Here is a 20,895-nt window from a genome sequence, read left to right as displayed (position 1 = left end):
AGACTATAGTACCATGGTACTAAACCACTGAACTATTTATAAAGTATATTTTGGTCTTTCATTCTCTGATAGCAATTTAGAAGTATATTAGCTCAGTTTATCTCAGTATCATTTAAAACCACTGCTTTATAGAGTGCTAAGTAATATAAGTGTGAAATAAAATTAAGTAAGTCCATCCAATTAACAAATATTAATTGAGCATTTTTTATGTACCATGTAGACCATGGACTAGGTATTGTGAATGTTGAAACAAAACAAAACAAATTTTTAAAAAGGACAATAAACCATGCTTGCTCTTATGGTTTGTGTCTGGATGTCCCCCCAAAGCCTCATGCAGTCATGGGGTGGGCTTCTAGAGTCTTTGATTGATCCATGGTCCAATGCTGGGATTATGGGTGTGAGTGCTACCCCTGCCCTGGGGTGGACAGCCTGCATACAATATAAGGGAGGGAAAGATCCTGCTCTCTGCTGCTCCTCCCTTTTTGTTCTTGTCACTTTTGCTATCTTCCACCACCATGAACTGTTGCCCTCTGCCATGTGCCACTCTGCCTTGGAGCCATCTTCAGTATGGACTGAAACCTCCACAAACTGTGAGCTAAATAAACCTTTCCTGCCTTAATTCTGGGTGTCAGGTATTTTGTCTCAGCAACGAGAGAAAAGTAATTAGGACAACTGCTCTGATCAGAAGAGGCTAAACAATGCTGGATACTATACTACCAGATGTCTCAGTGGTTTAACACAACAAACATTTGTTCCTCGTTCTTATTGTTACATGTTCCATATAGGTAAGCGAAGGCTCTGTCACGCAAGGATCTCAGCTGATGGCAACCCATCACATTGAAACTATGCCACCTGAAACATGTGACTGTCTCAGCACCATAGCAGAGTGAAACAAAACGACACACGCTGACCCATACACTGGGAAAAAGGATTTTGGAAAATAAATGGCACATATTGTCATGGTGTGTGACCAAGGAAGCACAGAGAATGAATGATTACTTGGAGATGAGACTTAGTTCGATCACCAAGAGGGCCAGAGGGGCTACTCAACCAAGTGCACTCAAAGTTAGGGAGACTCCCAGGAGCAGCCCTGAAGCCAAGAACTCTCGGGTTTTAATTTAGAATATCAGTGTAAGAGAGAAAAGCAGTTTAGGTAAGACACTGTCTCAAGGCTAGGCAGTTTTTCCTAGGGGAAAGGGAAGGACAATGGCCAGACACAACATGCTTCACTAACCTAGCTTGTTCCACCTTTCACTACTCACAGAGCCTGAGTGTTTGTGCCCCACAGTGTAAGCATTCAACCCTTGGGCAAGTCCCCGCAACACATCGCTTCCAGTTACAGTCACATGCTTCACCTAAATAAAGGAGGCTGAAAAGCTAAGAACAGTGTCTTTTCTTTATTAAGGAAAGAGAGAAGAATCAAAGGGTGGGGAACATGGGCAAAACTGTCCTATTAAAACTCACAAAGTGATGGTAAATACATACAGCGTCAAAGGAAATTAAAATTGAGTGCTGACTGATATCAGTGAAGTGGCGGAAAGGAAAAATTTGGACCCTTCTTCCCAACAGTTCTCTTTGCAAAAAATCCACAAATTAGCTGAGAAGTTCCTGAGCTCAAAGTGAGCAAGAAACCAACCAAATCAAAGGCAACAGGAACATCAGATACATCCTCTAGCCATTAGCCTTATTCTCAGAGCAATGTAGTGATCAGAGAAAAGCCCACACTTCCTAGATTCTCCTTGAGAAGGAAAAGGAAATAAGGGACCACAGGTCTAACAGTCTGTTTTTTCGGAAGGCTGTTCAAGGAAGGCTCTGGCTTCTGCCTTGCACAACAAGATAACTCCTTGCATGTCAGAATGGCTATTACCAAATAACAAAAAGATAACACATGTTGACAAGGATATGGAGAAATTGTAACTGTGAAATACTGATGGTGGGAATGTAAAATAGTACAACTGCTATAGAAAGCAGTATAAAGCTTCCTAAAAAAGTTAGAACTACCACTTGACCCAATAATTCCACCACTGACTACATATACCTGAAGGCAATAAAATCAACCGTTAGCCATATCTTGAAGAGCATACATTCGTATTCCCATGTTGATGCTAGCATGATTCACAGGAACCAAGATACAGAAATTGCCTACAAGTTCTTGAATGAGTGGGTAAAGAAAACATGGTATATCAAAAATGTTAGAAATCTTGTCCTACAGGACAATGTAAATGAACCTTGAGAATACTATGCCAAGTGAAGTAAGTCACAGAAGACCAACACAACATGGTCCCACTTACATGAGAGATCTAAAATGGTCAAACACATTGAAGCAAAAAATATAACAGTGCTTGCTGGAGGGAGCAGTGGATGGGAGGTTACTAATCAATGGATATAAAGTTTCTGTCCTGTAAGATGACCAAGTCCTAGAGGTCTGTTACATGACACTATGCCTATAATTAAAAATCAGAATTGTATATTTAAAAATACAGAATTGTATATTTAAAAATTAAAAATTAGAATTGTATATTTAAAAATTTGTCAAGAGGCTAGATCATGTGTTAAGTGTTCTTGCTACAATAGAAAGTATAATTTCCATCAAAAGAGAATTTGTGGAATAAAACACAGTGTGACAAATATGATATGGATGAAGCAGGGTGCCATGAGAACACATAGAATATTTTACCTGATCTGAAAGTGTTAAATTTTTCCCAGAGAAAATGATGCCTGAGCAGATACCTGAAGAATCAGTGTAAGTTTGCCAGGGCATTAGCAGTAAAGGGGTGGAGTGTGAGGACTGCAGTAACTTTCTCTGACACTGGAAGTGAGAATGTCCTGTTGTTAGAACAAAAACAAGTTCATTTTGCATGGAATTTCATCTTTGGGCAGAAATAAGAAAAGTTCAAAGTAATGAGGTAAGCTAGGGCTGTATTATTTAGAGTGTTATACGCCATGGAAAGAATTGGGGCTTTATTACGAAAGCAATGAAATTCCACCAAATAGTCCAAAGCAGGGATGTATGTTTTAGAGAACAGTCACCATGTGCAGATGATGTGAAGGGAAGCCATTGGAGCACCCAAGGAAGAGGTAGTAAGTGCTGTAACAGTAAAGACAGACTTAAGAAGATGGGTGTGAGAGAAGCTCAGCAGGAAGAATTGATGAGCTCTGTGATTTACTGTGTGCACGAGGTAAGAGAGGACAAGGAATAATGACTGACTAATACATTAGTGTCTGGCCTTTGCCACTGGGCAGATATTAGTGCTAGTCACTGGTACAGAACTGAAAAGGTGGGAAGACCTAGGGCGTGGGGAATGAGAGTTCAGTTGTGGACTACAGAGGTTGACCACTGCTTAGATAGTTGAATAGATATTTCCAGCAGGTGTTAGGATAGGCAACTGGAGAGGAAGCCAGGTATCTATTTTAGAACTATGTGCCTAAGGATAGTTAATCAAACCTGGAAGGTGAGTCTCATACAAGAAGCTTGTGTAGCATAATAAAGGAAGATTAAAGTCCTGTGTGATGAGAACCTTGTGAATACTGAAAGTCTGTACCTTCAGGGGAGAGAATACAGAGGAGGAGAGAGTATGGAGGCGGGAAACAAGGAAACGGAGGACCTCCATCCAGAAAGCAGGAATGGTGGTGTCAAGTGGCAGAGGAAGAGGGCAAGTAGACCAGGGACTGAAAAATCCACTGCATGGTTTGACGAAGAGGCCATAGGGAGAGCACATGAATTTCTGACACTCCCAGCACAATGGCAAGATTCACTACAGTGAGCAAGACTCTGACACGCAAGAGGGAAAAATCCGCAAGTTGATAGATGTCAGAACACAGGAAGCACAGATGAATGCTGGGAGCCTCCAACAGTTTTTACAGGAGGGTGGGAATGTAATTTTAAGTTAATTTTTAAAGAGATGATAAATCTGCACTGCACACTACGCAACATCTATCACAGAGACTATTTTGCTCCTATCTTTGCTTGCAAGCAATTAAAGGGTGTTTTCTACTTCATTCTGCAAAATGTAAGAGATAATTCTGTGGCTCTGTTGTGCTTTCTCTGATTAGCGATGCTGTGACATTACCAGCTGAAACGGTTTTATTATATCTTTTTATATTTCCGCTCGCAGTATAATTCTTACCTCCCAAAGTAAAATTCAAGCTCATTTCCCACTAAAAGGATATACATATAAATCTCTGTGTCACACAGAGCTCACAAGGAAGTGCTAAGTGATTTTAGTAAGAATTATTTGTCTTGGGGGCTGGGGATTTAGCTCAGCGGCAAAAGCGCCTGCCTGGCAAGCGCAAGGTCGTGAGTTCGGTTCCCGGTACCGGAGAAAAACCAAAAAAAAAAAAAGAAAATGGCCAAAAAAAAAGAATTATTTGTCTTTGTGCAGACTGCACAAAAACGGGCCAAAACCACAGTTTTAAATACACATACTTTCTCAGGCCCCACTGAACCACTGCACCATGACTTCTAAATTAAAGTGGTACACAGCACCCATAATCTGATGACTCTAAAAAAGTGTACTGTGCTAAAGAGAGAAATAAGATAATTCCACAAAGGTTTTGCCTACCCCAAAGTCAGAATGCTATAATTAACCTACATTTAACCTTACTTCAGCAATTTTACAAGCTGAATATTTACCTTTTTTATAATGAATGGTAAAAAATACATATGTTTTAGACAACACATCACAAAATAACATTGCTGCAAAAAGTCAAGGTGTTATTGGCCAATTATTTTTTCTACTTCATTACAAGTAGAATTTGAAACCAGCCCCCAAAGACAACCATCTGGAGAAGAAATCTGACAAGCTCCTTTGTTATGATACAGGATATTATTGAGGAAGTCAGGTATACAAGTTGCTCTCCTTGTAAAATAATAAGGCCCACTTGAGCACCATACCTACAATTAGGCTAGGCCTTAAAACCAGAATAAAGACCCTACTGACAAACTTAAAAAGAATCACCTGGCAAAAAAAATGTCCCATTCATTGTAAGGGTGCTGTTAGGAATGGCACTTTTAGAGGGTCTTCTTTACGAAAATTCATAAGAAAACAATCTCTATCTTCACAAGAAAGGGTCAGAAGTGTTTCCCCCAAATGCATAGTGTAAAATAAATATGTCTACTATGCCTGAGACTGAGTTCTCTATTATTTGCTGATACTGTACACGACTACTTCCATGCCTCCCCACCACCATCACCATCAAAGCAAATGTCCAGAAGAACTCTGAGCAGGAAACAAAACTAGTGCAGTGAATGGAGGACAGCAAGGAAACGCTGCCCCTCATATGCAGGGATTCTGTGGCCACCCTTCATGTGTGTAACGCATCGACTGGTTTCTTTCTGTGCACTTTCATCATATACAATGCACTACTTTAAATTGAATGTATTAGTTTATCTACTTCTGGAGAACAAATTCTCACCTAACACAGCAGTGTAAAACAGCAGACACTTAATATCCCTCAGTTTTTGCAAGTCAGGGATCTGCTCACAGTTTAGCTGGGCCTCTTACAGGGCTACCTATGATAACCATAGCAGCGGAGGCTACAGGTTTGTCACAGCTTCATCTGGGGAAGATCAGCTTCTGAGCTTGTTCATGTGGCTCGGGGGGGGCCTCACATTGTTGCTACTTGTTTTTCAGAGACAGTTCCATGCTATGTGGGGTCTCTCCAGAGGCACAATCAGGGTGCCCACTGGTCTTCTGCAGAGCAAGGGGTCTGAAAGACACAGGAAGTAAGGGCAAGAAGACAAAAGCCCACGCAACCTCACAATAGCGTCCCGTTACGTTTATCAAGTTCTTTGTGTTAGAAGCGAGCGCCCAAATTCAACCTGCCCTTGAGGGGAAGGAAATACATCAGGACCGGGCTTGAATGTCGGGAGGTGGGGACCCCTGGGTGTCTCAGAGGTGGCCCACTTCACTTATACCGTTTTCTCACATCACAGGGACTCTTCTGTGTTCATGTTGGAATCTAAGGTGAAAAATGTTGCTTGCTAAGTGTGCCTTAGGCAAATGGATCTTAATTCTCTTAAACGATAGTTGTAGGTACAGAAAATGCAAACAGGTTAATTAGTCCTTAATTTTAATGCTTCTTTGTTTAAAAATTGTCTATTGGTACAGTTTAGATACACATAATTATCACAGTCATCACAGGAAACTTATACCTGTACACAATATATCTGGATTCCTCTTTTTTTCCCAATCCCCTCTCCTCCCTTCAACCCCTCTCTCCCTCTTAATTTAAAAAGTTTTGCTTCCATTTTATTTTTCTTTTATTGTTTCTTTTTTCCCCTTCTTTCCTTTCTCCCTCCATCCACTCCTCCAGTTCCTCTTTCTTTTGAAAAATTTCTTCCTATTTCACAATCCTTTATATACTTTGGCCCTTATCTACTCTTTCAACTTCTCACACCAGAGAAACAATGTGATATTCACATATGTGTGTCCAATTTATTTCACTTAAGGATATGCTTTCAAGGTGCATCCATTTACCTAGAAATGCCTCAACTTTATCTTCTTTATGACTGAGTAGTACTCCATTGTATAAAAAGAAACCATATCTTTTTTATCCACCCCTCAATTCATGGGCATTTGGGTTGTTTCCAAGATTTGACTATTGTAAACTGCACTGCTATCACCATAGAATTTTCTGAAATTTCACTGAAAACATGGATTCTTATGACTTTATTTTTGCCTTACAACTCATTTTCCTCTCTCTGTATAGCAATACTCCAGTTACTCCTTGAAAATAGTTCTATTATTTTAAGATAACCTCATCTGAATGGTCCTTACTAGAAGTAGAGTATGCCAGAAATGAGTGACAATGTCAGTGGGTATTCAGGGTGCATCAAGGCTGAGACCTCCTTCTACAACATCCCAAGATGATCCAGTTTCCCTCCTCAGTCTGTTTCCTCCCACTGATTTCAGGCAGGAAGATCATACATTCAAGTCAGCCCTGGACACTACCATCTGTGCCTTTTCTTCTGTGTTGTTATTAAGGGAGCCCCTTTCACCCTTTCTAAAATGTCCTGGTTTGGACCCTAACTCATAAAAATGTGTAACGTGCTTTGATCAGCTATCTGGTGCTATCACTGTATCCAAATAATTAAAATTAGATACTGATGTGACATATGTCCATAGCTTTTATGTCAAGCTATAGATATAATGATTTTTTAATCTTCCTATTTCCTTTAATAAAAAGAAAGACAATGAATGTTAGAAGGTGAAGAAGGATGTTAAAGGCATCATCTATAAGGAGAACTAGAATGCCAGAATGCATACAATTGCTTTCTGTCCTCTTTCTCTAAAAGTAAGAAGTAGCTGAAAAATAATCAGCCTTGAAAACTAGAGATCAAAAATGCCAGCCCTGATCAGCCAATCCTCACCTTACGCACCTCGTAGAGTAGCCACGAAGCACGAGAATAGTGATGGCAGATAACTGTCAGGTCTCTGAACTAGACCCCTGCCCAGCTAGGAGAGAAAAATGCCCCCTCCCCTGCCTAAACTCCCCTATAAAACATGCCCCTGCCCCTTGCTCAGAGCCAACAGTCTTTTCGCCCTTGGCCCGGCTGTACTCAGTCTGCAATGAAGTCCTCGCATGTCGCTTAAACTCTGCCTATCTCAGGGGTCTCAACCGTGCCTCGGTGTAACCTAACAGTAATGCAGGGATAGGCTGACTAGGGCTGGCAATTTTGATCTCTAGTTTTCAAGGCCGATTGTTTTCCAGCTAAGTTTTACTTTCAAGGAAACATGGTAGTTTAAGTGGAAGTGCTCCGTGGTGATCAGCATCATTGTTCCTGAAACGGTTTTGGTTCTTCCCGTTGCAGTACCTGGTATGACTGCACTTGCACTTCTTGGCCTCTCCGTGCTTCGATGGTCCAAATAATTCGTTCTAATCAAAGAGCTGTGAACACCAGTGAGATACATCCCTTCCAGGCAGAGTCCTGAATTACTTCTCTGAGAAAAGAACGGGCAAGAGCAAGTGGCAGCCCTCTGCATTCTAGCTGCTACTTCAGCCTAATCCCACAGGGAGAATGACTAAAAGCAGGGCCCTCCACCGGACTTACAAAGAACATGTAGTGTAAGCAAAAAATACACTTTTTGTTCTAAGCCACTGAGACCTATGGACTTGTTACTGAGGTGCAATCTAACACATTCCGCAGCTTCATTTTTAAGAGTGTGTTATTGGGGTTGCTCTTACTCTACTTCTGAGACACTCCCATGGGTTTTAACATGGAGTCCATAAGATCCTTCATATTGTACATAAAATTTAGGAAGCAGGGAGAAGAGTGTACATTCAGTTGTCCAGAGCTGTTGACTTGACCACTATCTTTTTGCTAATTCCTAAATAATCCATGAGTTTAGTCTAGAACCACAACCTTGACATGGATCTCCTAGTCTTGGATTCTTACCTTGGCTTTGTTACCCATCCTCACTCAATGACAGGCTATGACAGAATATGTCCAAGCCCTGCTTCCGGAATCTGCTCTGTGTTCACACTGGTTCACCTTCAGGGACCTCTGAAGTTAAACTATAACTTGGTTCCCCAAGCAGATGCTCAAAACATGCCTTACAAAATCAACTGGGTGAATTGTACTGCTGATGTCTGGTGGTTTACTGAAAGGAACAGTTACTCCTTAAATTTTTTTGACCTATTTTGCATGCTTATATCTGGTAATCTGCACAACTAATCTGAGGACAACAATATGCAATATAACAACCACTGGTGAATCCCTACCATCTTTGTTTGGTGAAGCTCTGTACAATTTCTAATGGGTTTTTTTTAGTACTTTTTATTATTTTTAATGGTTTGATCAATCTTGTATTCTTACATCTGGTAATCTGAACAACTTCATTGAAGATAACAATATGTAATATAACAACCACTGTTAATTCCTATCATTTCATTTTGAAACCCTGTATCATTTTTATTGTTTTTGCTTTGTTTTGTTTTTGTCTATGTTGTTGTTGTTTTTTTTTTTTATTCCCTTTATAATAACAAAATCAACTGGGTGACACCAGGGAAACCACAGTGTCAGTATTTCTGTTTCTAAGAAAGGTGAGAAATGACTATTGTGATTTTTTAAGAACCTTTTTAAAGGTGCAAGGTTTTAGGCAATAAGTGAATTCTCAGAAAGCCATTCACTAAATGAGTTTAGGTGCTTTAATTTTCACAAATTTCCCCTACACTGACTCTCTTTCAGATGGTGTAGTGCCATGATAAAGCCACCTTCTCCAGACACTTGTTAAAGCTGACATTTCCTACTTATCCCCCTTTCTGCCGAGCTCCACATTAACACAAGACCACATATCCACCTCTCCTATAAGACCTGTTCTATAAAAACCTGTGCACTTTGCAATTTTATCCATATCCATACATTCAATACAGACGCATCTATAAGGTAGAGAACATCTCTGTGTAGTTACTCATAGCATTTTACTATCAGTGACTTACTCTGGATACTTAACTCTAAATTTGTATATAAAAATTTGCTAATAAAAATAAAATGTTTTTATACACAATTTGATTACCAACAGTGGATATAATACTATGTGCATGTGTGTACATATGTTGTACATAAAAGCGTATTAAATGATATATGATGCTTTCTAATATATTAGAAATAATAGAATATGCATATATAGACAATGGCATATACACAGTCAAGGAGCTATTAGATCTATTAATTTTTTGCTAAAAGACTGTAAGAATTTTAGATGTGATATATGTCTTATATAGGTGAGATACATATGGATATAAATGACAAATTCTTTCCTATTACTGCACAGAATGCTGAACAATTTATGGTTCACAAAGTAGTACCTGGGAGCCATCACCCCAATTTTTAAAAATATGTATTGCAGAGAAAGAGAAGGAAACACGTAGGCTACAAAAATCTAATGTCCTGTTTTCATTCTTTACACTTGTAAAAATTGTATTGATCTGTTATTGTAAAGCACATAAAACAATGAGTTTTTTAAAATTTCATTAAGGGTATTTAATGTGTTGATTAAATCAGAATTAGCCTTTTAGTGTCCCATTTCTGAAGAATTTCAGTATTACAAATATTATGCTCTTCAAAGTTTTATAATTCCACGTCTTCTGACACTTATTTAATTATGTTATTCACATTTGCTTCTCCAGAAAAACTAGTGTCAGGGTGCCGTGGTGGCTGCCTACAGGAAACACAGGCAGAGAGAAACCATCGGTTCCCACGCGATTCCCTCCCGAAGGAAAATACAGGCTGCTCGAGTTTATCACAACAAAAGCTTTACCCTCCTCACTGGTGCCAAAGGGTAAAGAGATCGTAGCCACTCCTAACTCAGCAGCCAGAGAAGTGTACGTAGTTGTGCCACAGTTGATGTTACCCTAGTGGGAAAATATCTGAACAATGAAATACTGTATTAACAGAACTGTTTATTTTTTCACCAATATTTCAAGAATAGCTATGAGATTAACAGAGTACGAGTAGTATAACTTGTCACAGAAATGACAGTTCCTTGGATGGCGCTAGGCCAGCTCCTACTAATTGGTTAAATTGGATGACATAACTTTTAGTACGCCTCAAGGCTAATATATATATATATGAATTTTCCATGTCTGGAAAGTAATCAGTTCCTGCATATTCATCGCTGGAAGTCGGAACTGGGATGGAAAATACTCATTATTGTATGAGCCGGAGACAGTAGATGCACATGCGTGGGCACGCACAGCGCCACTGTACAATTCTTTCGCCTGATACCATCCATAATGCCTTCCAATTTTCCCTGACTTTTCAAAACCACAGAAATCATCAAATAATCATTTAGTAACCTAATATTTGCAAGATTTTCTCTTCTGAACTGTAATAAACTATTAGACTTGTGTATTTTCTTTGCAGGGATGCAAAATAAAATAAGGAATAGCTTATATACTTTCATAAAGAAGAGTTTCAGTAGCATCTGAGCCAGGTGCTAGACCTACTGGTGCCAGGTGTTCATTTGGACATTTTTTTTCTTGGAATGGGTAATAATTAGTACAATGGCATAATAATAATGGAAGAAGATTTGTGCCACAGAGTTGGTATTTGGGGGCAGCAGGTATAACCCAGTGGTACAGTGCTTGCCTCACCTGTACAAAGCACAGAAAAAGAAAATTCACGTTGTGTAATTATATTGGCCAAAGGATTTATTGTTGTTATCATAACAACTAATATTTACTGAGACCTGCAATACTGAGAAACTAAAGGACATCTTTTCTGTTGTTCTAGCAGCAACTAACATTTATCAGGAGCTTATTATAGTGTGAGCATCGTAACAATTGTTTTGCATGCACTGTCTTCTTCTTCTTAATATTAAGGGGCTACTAATGTCCCACTGTACACTTGAGGACAGTGAGGGTTAGAAAGGGAAGTTCTTCCAAGTTCATATAATTAGAGGGTGTCAAAACAAAACATGATGCTGTTTCTGTCACACTGCACTGCCTGCCATACAAAACAAAGCTCAAGGCAACTGAGATTTTTAGCAACCCTAAGCTCAATTTGTTTCTCCACTTTAGAAGCCCACATTTCCCTAAGACTAATATCGATGATGATGACGATGATGTCAAGAACAGTGATCGTAATAGCAATATTATAGTAACTGCCCACTTCTAAAAAATGAGGAGACTCCAACTCTTCCAAATGATTTTCACCAGGAAGTCGCTAACCCGAGGCTAACATCGGGATATGCTGCTTCCTCGATCAAAATTTCTCTCCTGTACAAGCCGACAAACTATTTAATGAGGAAGTTGGAGTTAACCCTACCTACGAATAATGATCACAGAACGTCTCAAATTTGTCAAGTCAGTGTTGATTCTGGACAGATGATAATGCAGGGTCATAGTTTAAAAAGGAGTCAGCATGGATTAGGTTTTTCAATGATGTTTGAAAACTTCACCAGCTCAGGCAACACTGACTGAACGTGCAACCATTTGGACACACTGTGTTATTTTTACCTTTATGCTGTCAAAAACAAACAAGGTAAGACTGGTGTCACTGACAGCAAGATATTAAACCCTATGTCTGGTCTTTCTGGATAAATAAGTCTCTCTTCTCCCTCCTCCCTTCTCCCTCCATTCCTCTCTCCCCCGCCTTTTCTCCCTTCTCTCTCCATCCCTCTCTCTCCCCCACCCAGCCCACTGCACCCATCCCCCTCACCAGACCCAGCCATTCATTTCCAGCTTTTCTTCTCCCACCAGGCCATTCTCCACAACGGGCTTTGCCCCTTACTCTCAGCCTTAGTAATTAATGATGCTATTATTGTGAATTAATTGAACAGGCAAGTCAATGTTTAGGCTAATTAAGAGTGAAGCCAACAAATTAGTTAAAGCACCATTCCAGCAGAATTTGCATTCAGCCTTGCATCAGCAGCCCAATGAAGCTGCTCAGCTATTGACTCAAGTATTCTCGGCTTCATTAAAACTTAAAGCTGAGCTCCCTTCCCGCCCCCAGTTCCTGAAATCTGCCCCAGCCCCACATCTCTCTAACCCTACTTGAGGCGGTGTTTTTATTACAAGGCTTTGGAAATAGAATTACATATTTTAAAATTTAGTACAATTCAAGTCAATCACTATGTATGTAAATTTTGTGAATTTGGGTCATACAAAAGTATAACATTATTTAAATAGTTATGTATTTTCTTACCATCTCCTCAAATAAATTTAGCATCATTAAAAACAAAGACACAAAACAATATTCATTCCTCTGCAGGCAGTGTAAACAATAGTAGCAGGTTAACCAATCTCTACTTTAAGAGCCGCACACGGAAATCACGGTCCGTAGCAGCAGAAATGTGTATTTCCCTCCTACTTCTGGGTCAGTGGTGATTACGTGTGCCAAGCATCATATACCTACTCCCTAAATCTGTAGAATTACTATGTGTCAATTTTAACAGCAAAGGAAATAAAAGAAAAGTTCAGGTCAGGGATCTGAACACATTACTGAAGATTTTGAGAAGTGTGAACTTAGACAAACTTTTTTTTAAAAGCATTGCCCTGAGTGAAAGTTCATCCTGAATTTTTTCCATTAAAAGGCAATTCAGTCTTGGGAGAAGTAATGTGAAACCTACACTTCTGTTAATAGAAACTGAAGCTATGAATCTGAAGGTATTTTCTGATATGATGCGTGACACGCTTACGGACTTTTTCTTTTAGAAATGGGGATAAAGATGAGAGCTTCTGAAGCCCAGGCCTAGATCAGCTATGTGTGTGGACTCTTAAAAACACATTCGATGTTGAACAGTTTTATGCAGCCCTCCAAGGCTAGGCCAATTTCCCACCTGTTTTTCTTTTTCATTCTTGCATTAGAAGCATGTATTTCAGATCTTAGAAAATGTCCATGCCAAAATTTCTCTCCCACCACCTGTCTTTGTCCAGTCGCCTGTGTCAGATCACATTTAGTAAGCGTGTCACCACACTAAGCCAGGTGAATCTTCCATATTATTAAAATTTATCAGAAAGGAGACAGGAGAGTGAGACAAAATCTCTTTCATTCTCATTATACCCACCAGCTAATTCATACCTTCATTTCATTGGGATCATAAATAAAAACACCAATACACCACATGTTTTCAAAATCATTTGTGTCACTTTGTTGTATTTCTCAAGTTCTCTCTGTAACACTACTGCACTGGACTGACAACTGGTTGTCAACTTATAACACCCAACTGAACTGAGTAAGCATGGTGCTGGGTGTGTGAGGCCCACCTGAGGACTGTTGCCTGCAGCATAAGAGGCAGAACTGGAGAAGAAGTAAAGCTGTTGGGAGCTGGTAGAAGCTGTAAGGAGCTGTTGGTTGTTTTGGAGGAGCTTGTTATGCTGGCTTTCCTGATGAACGCTGCTGTTTTCACCCTCTGAGGAGCTCAGGACCTTGTTGGCACTGAGAATGGCTTCGGTTCACTTTAGGGGAGCTCTGGTCCTCACTCTGAGCATCGCTTCCTGGCTCCGGAGGGGAGATGGTGCACTACTCAGTCTCCTGGAGAAGTTTGTCACATTGGCTTTCCTGATGGGAACTCAGCTGTCTTGATCATTGGAGGAGCTGGGGACCTCACTACTGCTGAGGATGGCTGTGGTACTTTTCAGGGGAGCTCTGGTTCTTACTTTGCGCATTGCTTCCTGGCTCCAGTGCAGATCCCTCAGCCTGCTAGCACAGATCCTTCATCCCACTAGCACAGACTTTCTAGTTTCCACCACTGACCTTTGGGCCTTCCCAGCACAGCTCCATGAAACAGGCCTGCATGAGATATTGTTACGGGCTCTAGGCCTCCAGTTGGACTTGTGTGAGGCATTCTTATGAGCTCTAGGTTTCCAGCTGGACTCATGCAAGACATTATCATGGGATCCAGGTGCTCAGCTGGTCAAGATTCTTCGGTCTTTAGTGTGTGGACAGATTTCCTGCATTCTCTTATATACGATTCTTTGGGTGAATATTACAAATAATCTTATAAAATGTGTCCTGTCTTACATTGTTCTCCTTGCAAAAAACCCCAAGCCAACAAAACCATATATTAATTTGGTATCAATTAATATTTGTAAAAATTCTCAGGAAAAGCTTAGTACATGAACGATAACATGGCTTAGTGACTAACACTAGACAGCATCAGCCTCTTTTTATGCTACCCTAACTCTGATGGACTTTTTGGAAACTTATTCCACTTCACAGATGAATTTTTATCGATGTCTAATTTCCTCACTGCTAAACACAGTAGTTATCATTGTACTACTGGAATAAGTCTATAAACATATAAATGTAAGTGAATGCTTGTAAGTGTCTATGTATACTGTTCTTTAAGCTTGTATCATAATGTAAGGATCAAGAACATCACAAAATAGTGCTTATTGCATAGTTCAGCATTTGGGGTTCTTCAAAAAGTTCATTAACAACAAAGAGATACATAATTCAGCAGTCACTTTCAGAAACTCAGAAAGGGGAAGAGCCTTCTTTGACCAGGACAAAACCTATGAATGAATCAATCAGCGCTGAAAACACGCCGTTTGCTGCCATCAAGTGGCTGGCCTCAGAATGTTCTCAGGAACGCGGGTGGACCTGTGCGCTTCTGTTTCACATTATATACGTTTTATCCTTTGGAGGACGAGGATATTTGAAGAGACCAAGCAAGCCTTTCCTAAATGAAAATTTTATACTATAGATGCTATAAAATTTACAGTACAGGAAATTCTTCAGAGAGACAACTTCAAAAAGTGTTTGAAGCGTGTAAAAACTGAAAATCCTTCCCAGCCTTATGGGATCTCCTTAGTGTCTAGCCTGTAAAGTCCTCAACCTGGACTCTGGAGCACATCTACCTTTATTCCTACCAAATAGAGGTAAATATACTGGCTTTAAGACACCTAGATGAACACTGAGGGAATCAGAAAACTCATTTCAGATAATTTTTAACCAAATCAAATTCCACTGTGGGGAGAAAATGGTTTAATGTTTCTTCCCTACGAATGTCTCACTTTTTCAAGGCTTTTATGGTATATGAAAATGATATGGTGGCTACTACTTAACTCTCTTTTAAAATAGAATAATTCTTCTTCCCCCTTTTCTGGCACAAGATATCTTCTCTTTTCTCTCCCAAGAGATAAATGGCACAATTAAATGAAAATGGACAGTTACTACTTTAAAAATAAAGCCAAAACTACTTCACCAGCCCCATCAGATGCTGAGATGGTAATGTTCATCTTAGAGTATTGGCTCTTTGGATTGAAAGGTACATTAAGGTGACTGTGGGGAAAAGAAAAGCCCCAGACAAATCTAAGTGGGCAGAAGTTAAGGCAAAAAAGAGACCGAATGCCTTTACATTAATAAGATATTCTCCAAATTGTTCGGGGGCTCCAGGGAGATGTAGGAATCAAATTGGAAGAAGTTTTGCAGTTTTCCTCAGATGACTCTGACTTCTCCAACCTTCTGGGGTCTCCACTGCACCCTTGGCTTCACACTCCCAGCTTCACAACACACTGCCTTCTCAGGGGCACACTGCCTGGCCTCTCAGGCCTTCTTCTGAAATCTGGTGGAAGGCCTCCTGACCCCACAACTACTGCATTTTACATGCACTTCAAACAGCACTATGAAGATGATGCCGAAGTCTGCTGCCAGCTGGAAAGGTAGCCAGGCTTCCTTCTCTCTAGGCTGTAGGGGGCAAATACCTGGATTTCTGAGCACTATGGAGCACATTCTGAGTAACAAATTCATTAAAGCCACTGCCATTTTGGAACATAGTGCTCTGGGGCTCTCTTTTCAAAGCAAAGTCTTTCACCTCTGCAATTTCGAGGTTGTGAAGGCTGGAGCCCTGCTGCTTCTTGTGATGTCCTCAGGCCATCTTTTCTATTGTCCTGTTCCTTCCAGCAACCATTTTTGTACTCTGCAACTTCACCAGAGCTTCCTTTCTAACCAAACTCGAAACATTTCAAATCATTCTGCTGGACTCTTTGCTCTGGATTCTCAACACGGATCTGGATAACAGCTTTGAGCGGTAGCCACGACACTGCCTCAACATTAGACTGCCTTGAAGTTTCTTCTGCAAGAGTAATTAGTCCACCATTCTTCATCTCAGTCTTGGGCAAAGTCCCTCAGCAAGATCAAAATGCAAACAAATTTTCTGCTAAAGCATAGTCTGGAGTCCAACAGCCAAGGAAGTCCTTGTTTCTAACTGAAATCTCCTGAGCCTGGTCTTTACTGGTTATATTTTTATCAGCATTCTGGTCTTCTGAGTTCTGACCAGAATCTCCCATCAAGTTCAGCTTAGAGTATTCCAGGGCTGCTTCTTCAGCTGACATCTCCAAACCTTTCAAACTCTTCCCACAAGCCAGTTCCAAAGGCTCTCGAACCACATGCCCAGGTAGTGTCACAGCAAAGGCCCCACTCTTGGTATCAAAGTCTGTCTTAGTACTTTTCTTGTTGCTGAGACAAAATAGTCAACACTCATGAGTTAAAGGAGACAAGGTTTATTTCAGCTCATGGTTTGTAGAAGTTTCAGGCCATAGTCAGTTGGCTCCAATGTAGGATGGAGCACCAGAGGAGCATCACAGAGGAGAAATAGTCCATGGCAAGCAGGCAAGAGCCAGTGAAGCAGCAAGTAGCAGCAGCAAGCCTACCTTCCCTGCCTTTATATTCTGTCTGGGCTTTCAGACTATTGATTGGGCCACAATCAATTATCCACACACACAGCTCTGCTAACTCCACTCAGTGGACTAATTTAGTACCACACACACCCTTAATCCCAGTAGTATCACATGCCCTAGATCCAGTCAGCTCTGAAAAATCCCATCTATGAGTGCACGAGACTGTGGGAGGACATCTGGATACAAGCTACAGCAGGGGCCGGTCTACCTGACTCTTGCCAAGTCAGTTCTGGCTGACATTTTGGTCAAAATAAACCTAGGGATTCTGTTCTCTGTAACAAGGGAACACAGGACCCCAACTTATCCTAAATTTATTTGCAATTCTAAAACTGACAAAATCGCAGGCCAACCTAGCAAAATTTGTTCTTCCTTTCTGAAATCCTACAGCCACTCAACTTATTCTAGTCCTTTAGTCTCCAGGTGTGGAAATGAGTCTTACATTGCATGAACACAAGTCTAGCTATCATTAGAAATTCCTAAAACACTTTTGGGAATGGTTAAACCCAAGATTCCAAGAGAGATCCATAAACAAGAGTTGATCTGAATTGTCAATACAAATCAGAGTCAGTGTAAAGAATCTCGCGTTCCTAACAGAAAGCCACTCCGCTGTGATGTGTGTGTGTTCATCATGCTTAGCTACTCTCTGATTCCATCACTTTATGTCCTATTTAGGAAGAAGCAATGCTTCAGATAATGTGTGCCCTGGAGAACCCCAAAAGTACAACTGATCCAATCATCTGAGGAACTCATTTCCCTCCCAGTTTCTGTCTCTACTTTGAAGTGTTTGATAGTTCAAATAATGCCTACCATAAAAGTGAGTCATACATCTTGTGTAAATAATTTAATTTTTATCCCTAAGACTAAATAATTTATCTGTAGCTTTGGTTTTTTTTTTTTTTTTTTTAAGGGACAACTTTAAGACATCCTTCCAGTAAAGGTGACTTGTCCAGATAAGATGAGGTAAATTGCTGTAGTTCAACAGCTATGTAAGAGCCTGTAACGCTGTATTTAGCCTTTGAAAAGAGGAAAACCATACCCAGATTTAAGTTAAGCTACTAGACATAAATTCTAAACTAACACATCTCTTGGTTTCTTTCCAGTTTACACAATTAGCACATAGAGAAAAGCTAGTGGGCAAAAGGTGAATGAGTAACAGCATGAATCATCTGTCACATCCATGCTGACCTTTCAGTGCTGCATGACTACAGTCCACTATTTAATAGTTCAACTCCTCTGTTACTGTTCAAAATGGAGATTTAGGTAGAATAGAACCTTGGGCATGTGGCAAAATCTCTCTGGTCCTCAGTTTCTTGATCTATAAACTGCAGATAATAAAAATACCTATTGCACAGGAGTAGTGTGAGATTTGAAACAATTCATATCTCATACTAGGCACTTTATAACTGTTAGTTCTTATTGAGATTATTTTTATTATTAACTCTTGAGTGTGTTATAGTGAGCAAAGGTTATCTATTTTTTGTTGTTGTTGGAAATACATAGTAATAAACATATATCCATTTACGATATAGAAAGTTATCTATTATTATATTTAACTCACTGCTTTGAAATTTGCATCTTTGTATAGAATAAGAATTTCCAGTTAACATAAACCTCAGTCATTCCGTATAAAAATGTAAATAAAATGAGATGAAAAGTCAACTTCTGGGCAAAGGATATAGTTCATATACTACATATTATTCTAGCAACAGCTTTAAAAGTATAATTTTAGATGGATCCCTTCCCCTTCTTGTCCCACGGCACTGAGAGTGCAAAACTTCCCAGAGAAAGACCCTTGGTTGTTTCAGGTGATTCCAATCATTCCTCATTCAGTTATTATAGGCTCAAAGGCTGAGGCGTATTCTGAGTAGCTCCAGGTTAGAGTGTGTAACTCCTCCATCTAAAAACAGACCCTGTATTAATGGGATCAAGTACAAAAAATAATTACAAAGCATTTTAGTGACTGTCTAAGGCCTGAGCATTTGATCTAAAAATCCCATTCTCAAATTTACCACTTGTTCTTAGAGACTAAAGAATAAGACCTTGTGAAATATCTGCTTTCCTTTTATTATTCATCTCCTTTAATGGGGTGGGAAAATAAAACCAATAAGATTTTAAATAACCTTTCCTCTTAGTGTGAAACACTGCTGGCCAAAATCTATAACTAACATCAAAACAACTGCACACTATAGAATGGGAGAATAATCTTGCCTCATCTAACACTTACAAAAAGAGGTTATTACCTAGCTTTCCAATCTATTGGAGACGGTAGATAACACCTTCTTTAGTAACTATTTCACTGCACAGCAAATATCTAAGGTAGTTTATTGCTACCACTGACCTCTTTCCTAATGCTGTAGGCTTAGCTAATCTCTTTCTACGCTCCCCTTAGAACTTACTGACAGCAAACCCGAGGAAATTTACTGAGACACCAATTTTGTGTTTTATTATATAATGAAAGATCTAGATTAAGTTTTTTTAAAAAATCTAAAATCTACATATTCACACATCTACAAGCTATGATGGTTTAATAAGTACAGATCACAAACCTGCATTTAATTCAGGGTGGCTTACTTTTACAAGGATCCATTTATCACAAAGGTAGCCCAGTTGAGACTACCAAAAGAATAAAAAGCAATGCTACCAATATCCAAATACTTTTATGTAGCCAGGCATGGGAGAACAATGGAGTTGCAACCCTAGAACTTTCACCGTAACCTTGCTCTACTAACTAGATGAATATCAATGAGTCAGTAAACTTCCTGATTACCATGCTCTCTGTTGAGCAATAAAATTAGTACCTGCCCTCAAAGGACCCCAGAGAAAAGCCCTAAAGGATAAGGAACAAAGTCTGAGTACTGTAAAACTCTAAAGGCATCTTGAAAAAAGATTGCCTCAAATAAGAAAAGCACACAAGTAATTCCCATTCCAGGTAGAGTGTGTGTAAAGGAGATTTTACTTGCTACCAACCGAAAGTTCCGGTTAAATCCTTATTAGTTCCAGCTGCAGCACTCACCGCAGAAGAAGGGAAAAGGTGACCTACCCCATGCTGCCGTCCATCAGCAGAATCGTGTTGTAAATGTGGGAGAAGATGAAGAGGAACAGAATTGTGCTGAAGAACATCGTCATCCATGACCCGTGGTCCTCCCGGAACATTTTCAGCCGCAGCACCTGGCCTGAAACACAAACAATCTTAGAAATCCACTTTGCTTTCTCCTAGTTAATGTCAACTTGCTTGCTGTATTCTGAAGTCTGTTTCCATAGGACTGTATTATGGGGGAAACCACTGCATTGTGTCTTTTCTGCTCTTTTGTAAATAAATGATCCTGAATAAAGTCCATGGCAACGCTCATATAATATGAGATTGTTCATTACACTGGCGTGGATGTAAGAAGAACTAGAGCATTACTGCTTTCTGTTCTTTTTCATAAATATGTTTTCAGTTCATACTGAAACTACGGAAAGCAAATGGTGGAGAAACTGCATAAATTTCATACGTTTTGCTTTTGCTTTCAGACATCCATTCTTAATACTGGCTAAATGATAAAATCCAGTGGTACGGGAACACTTAAAAACAAAAACAAAGGCTCTTTCCTAAGACACAGGCAGCTCAGCCACACTCCTAGCTAAACAAGTCCACACCCAGGAACGCACAAATGAGCAAGTTACACGGGTTGGTGTTGCTCTTGGCAAAATACATTTCCACCCTCAACCCTAAAATCACATTTTACACAGAAAATGCTAAAACCAAAGGCAATGTTAAAATGCAAA

The 20,895-nt window shown here is 39.8% G+C and overlaps 1 protein-coding gene across 2 annotated transcripts in view; it reads right to left on the bottom strand.

Annotated features, from left to right (window-relative positions):
• Window positions 1-20,895, bottom strand: part of Tmem117 (transmembrane protein 117) — a gene marked incomplete at its 5' end in the record, with an annotated part of 469,529 nt that overhangs the window by 370,005 nt on the left and 78,629 nt on the right. For both annotated transcript variants that reach the window (XM_005406589.2, XM_005406590.2), the window contains 1 exon segment: window positions 20,168-20,300. In XM_005406589.2, coding sequence (XP_005406646.1) covers window positions 20,168-20,300 — 133 coding nt within the window.

Source organism: Chinchilla lanigera, unplaced genomic scaffold, assembly GCF_000276665.1.
Source record: "Chinchilla lanigera isolate Chin_1 unplaced genomic scaffold, ChiLan1.0 scaffold00099, whole genome shotgun sequence".
Classification (NCBI taxonomy): domain Eukaryota; kingdom Metazoa; phylum Chordata; class Mammalia; order Rodentia; family Chinchillidae; genus Chinchilla; species Chinchilla lanigera.
This window is presented reverse-complemented; position numbering and strand designations above follow the sequence as displayed.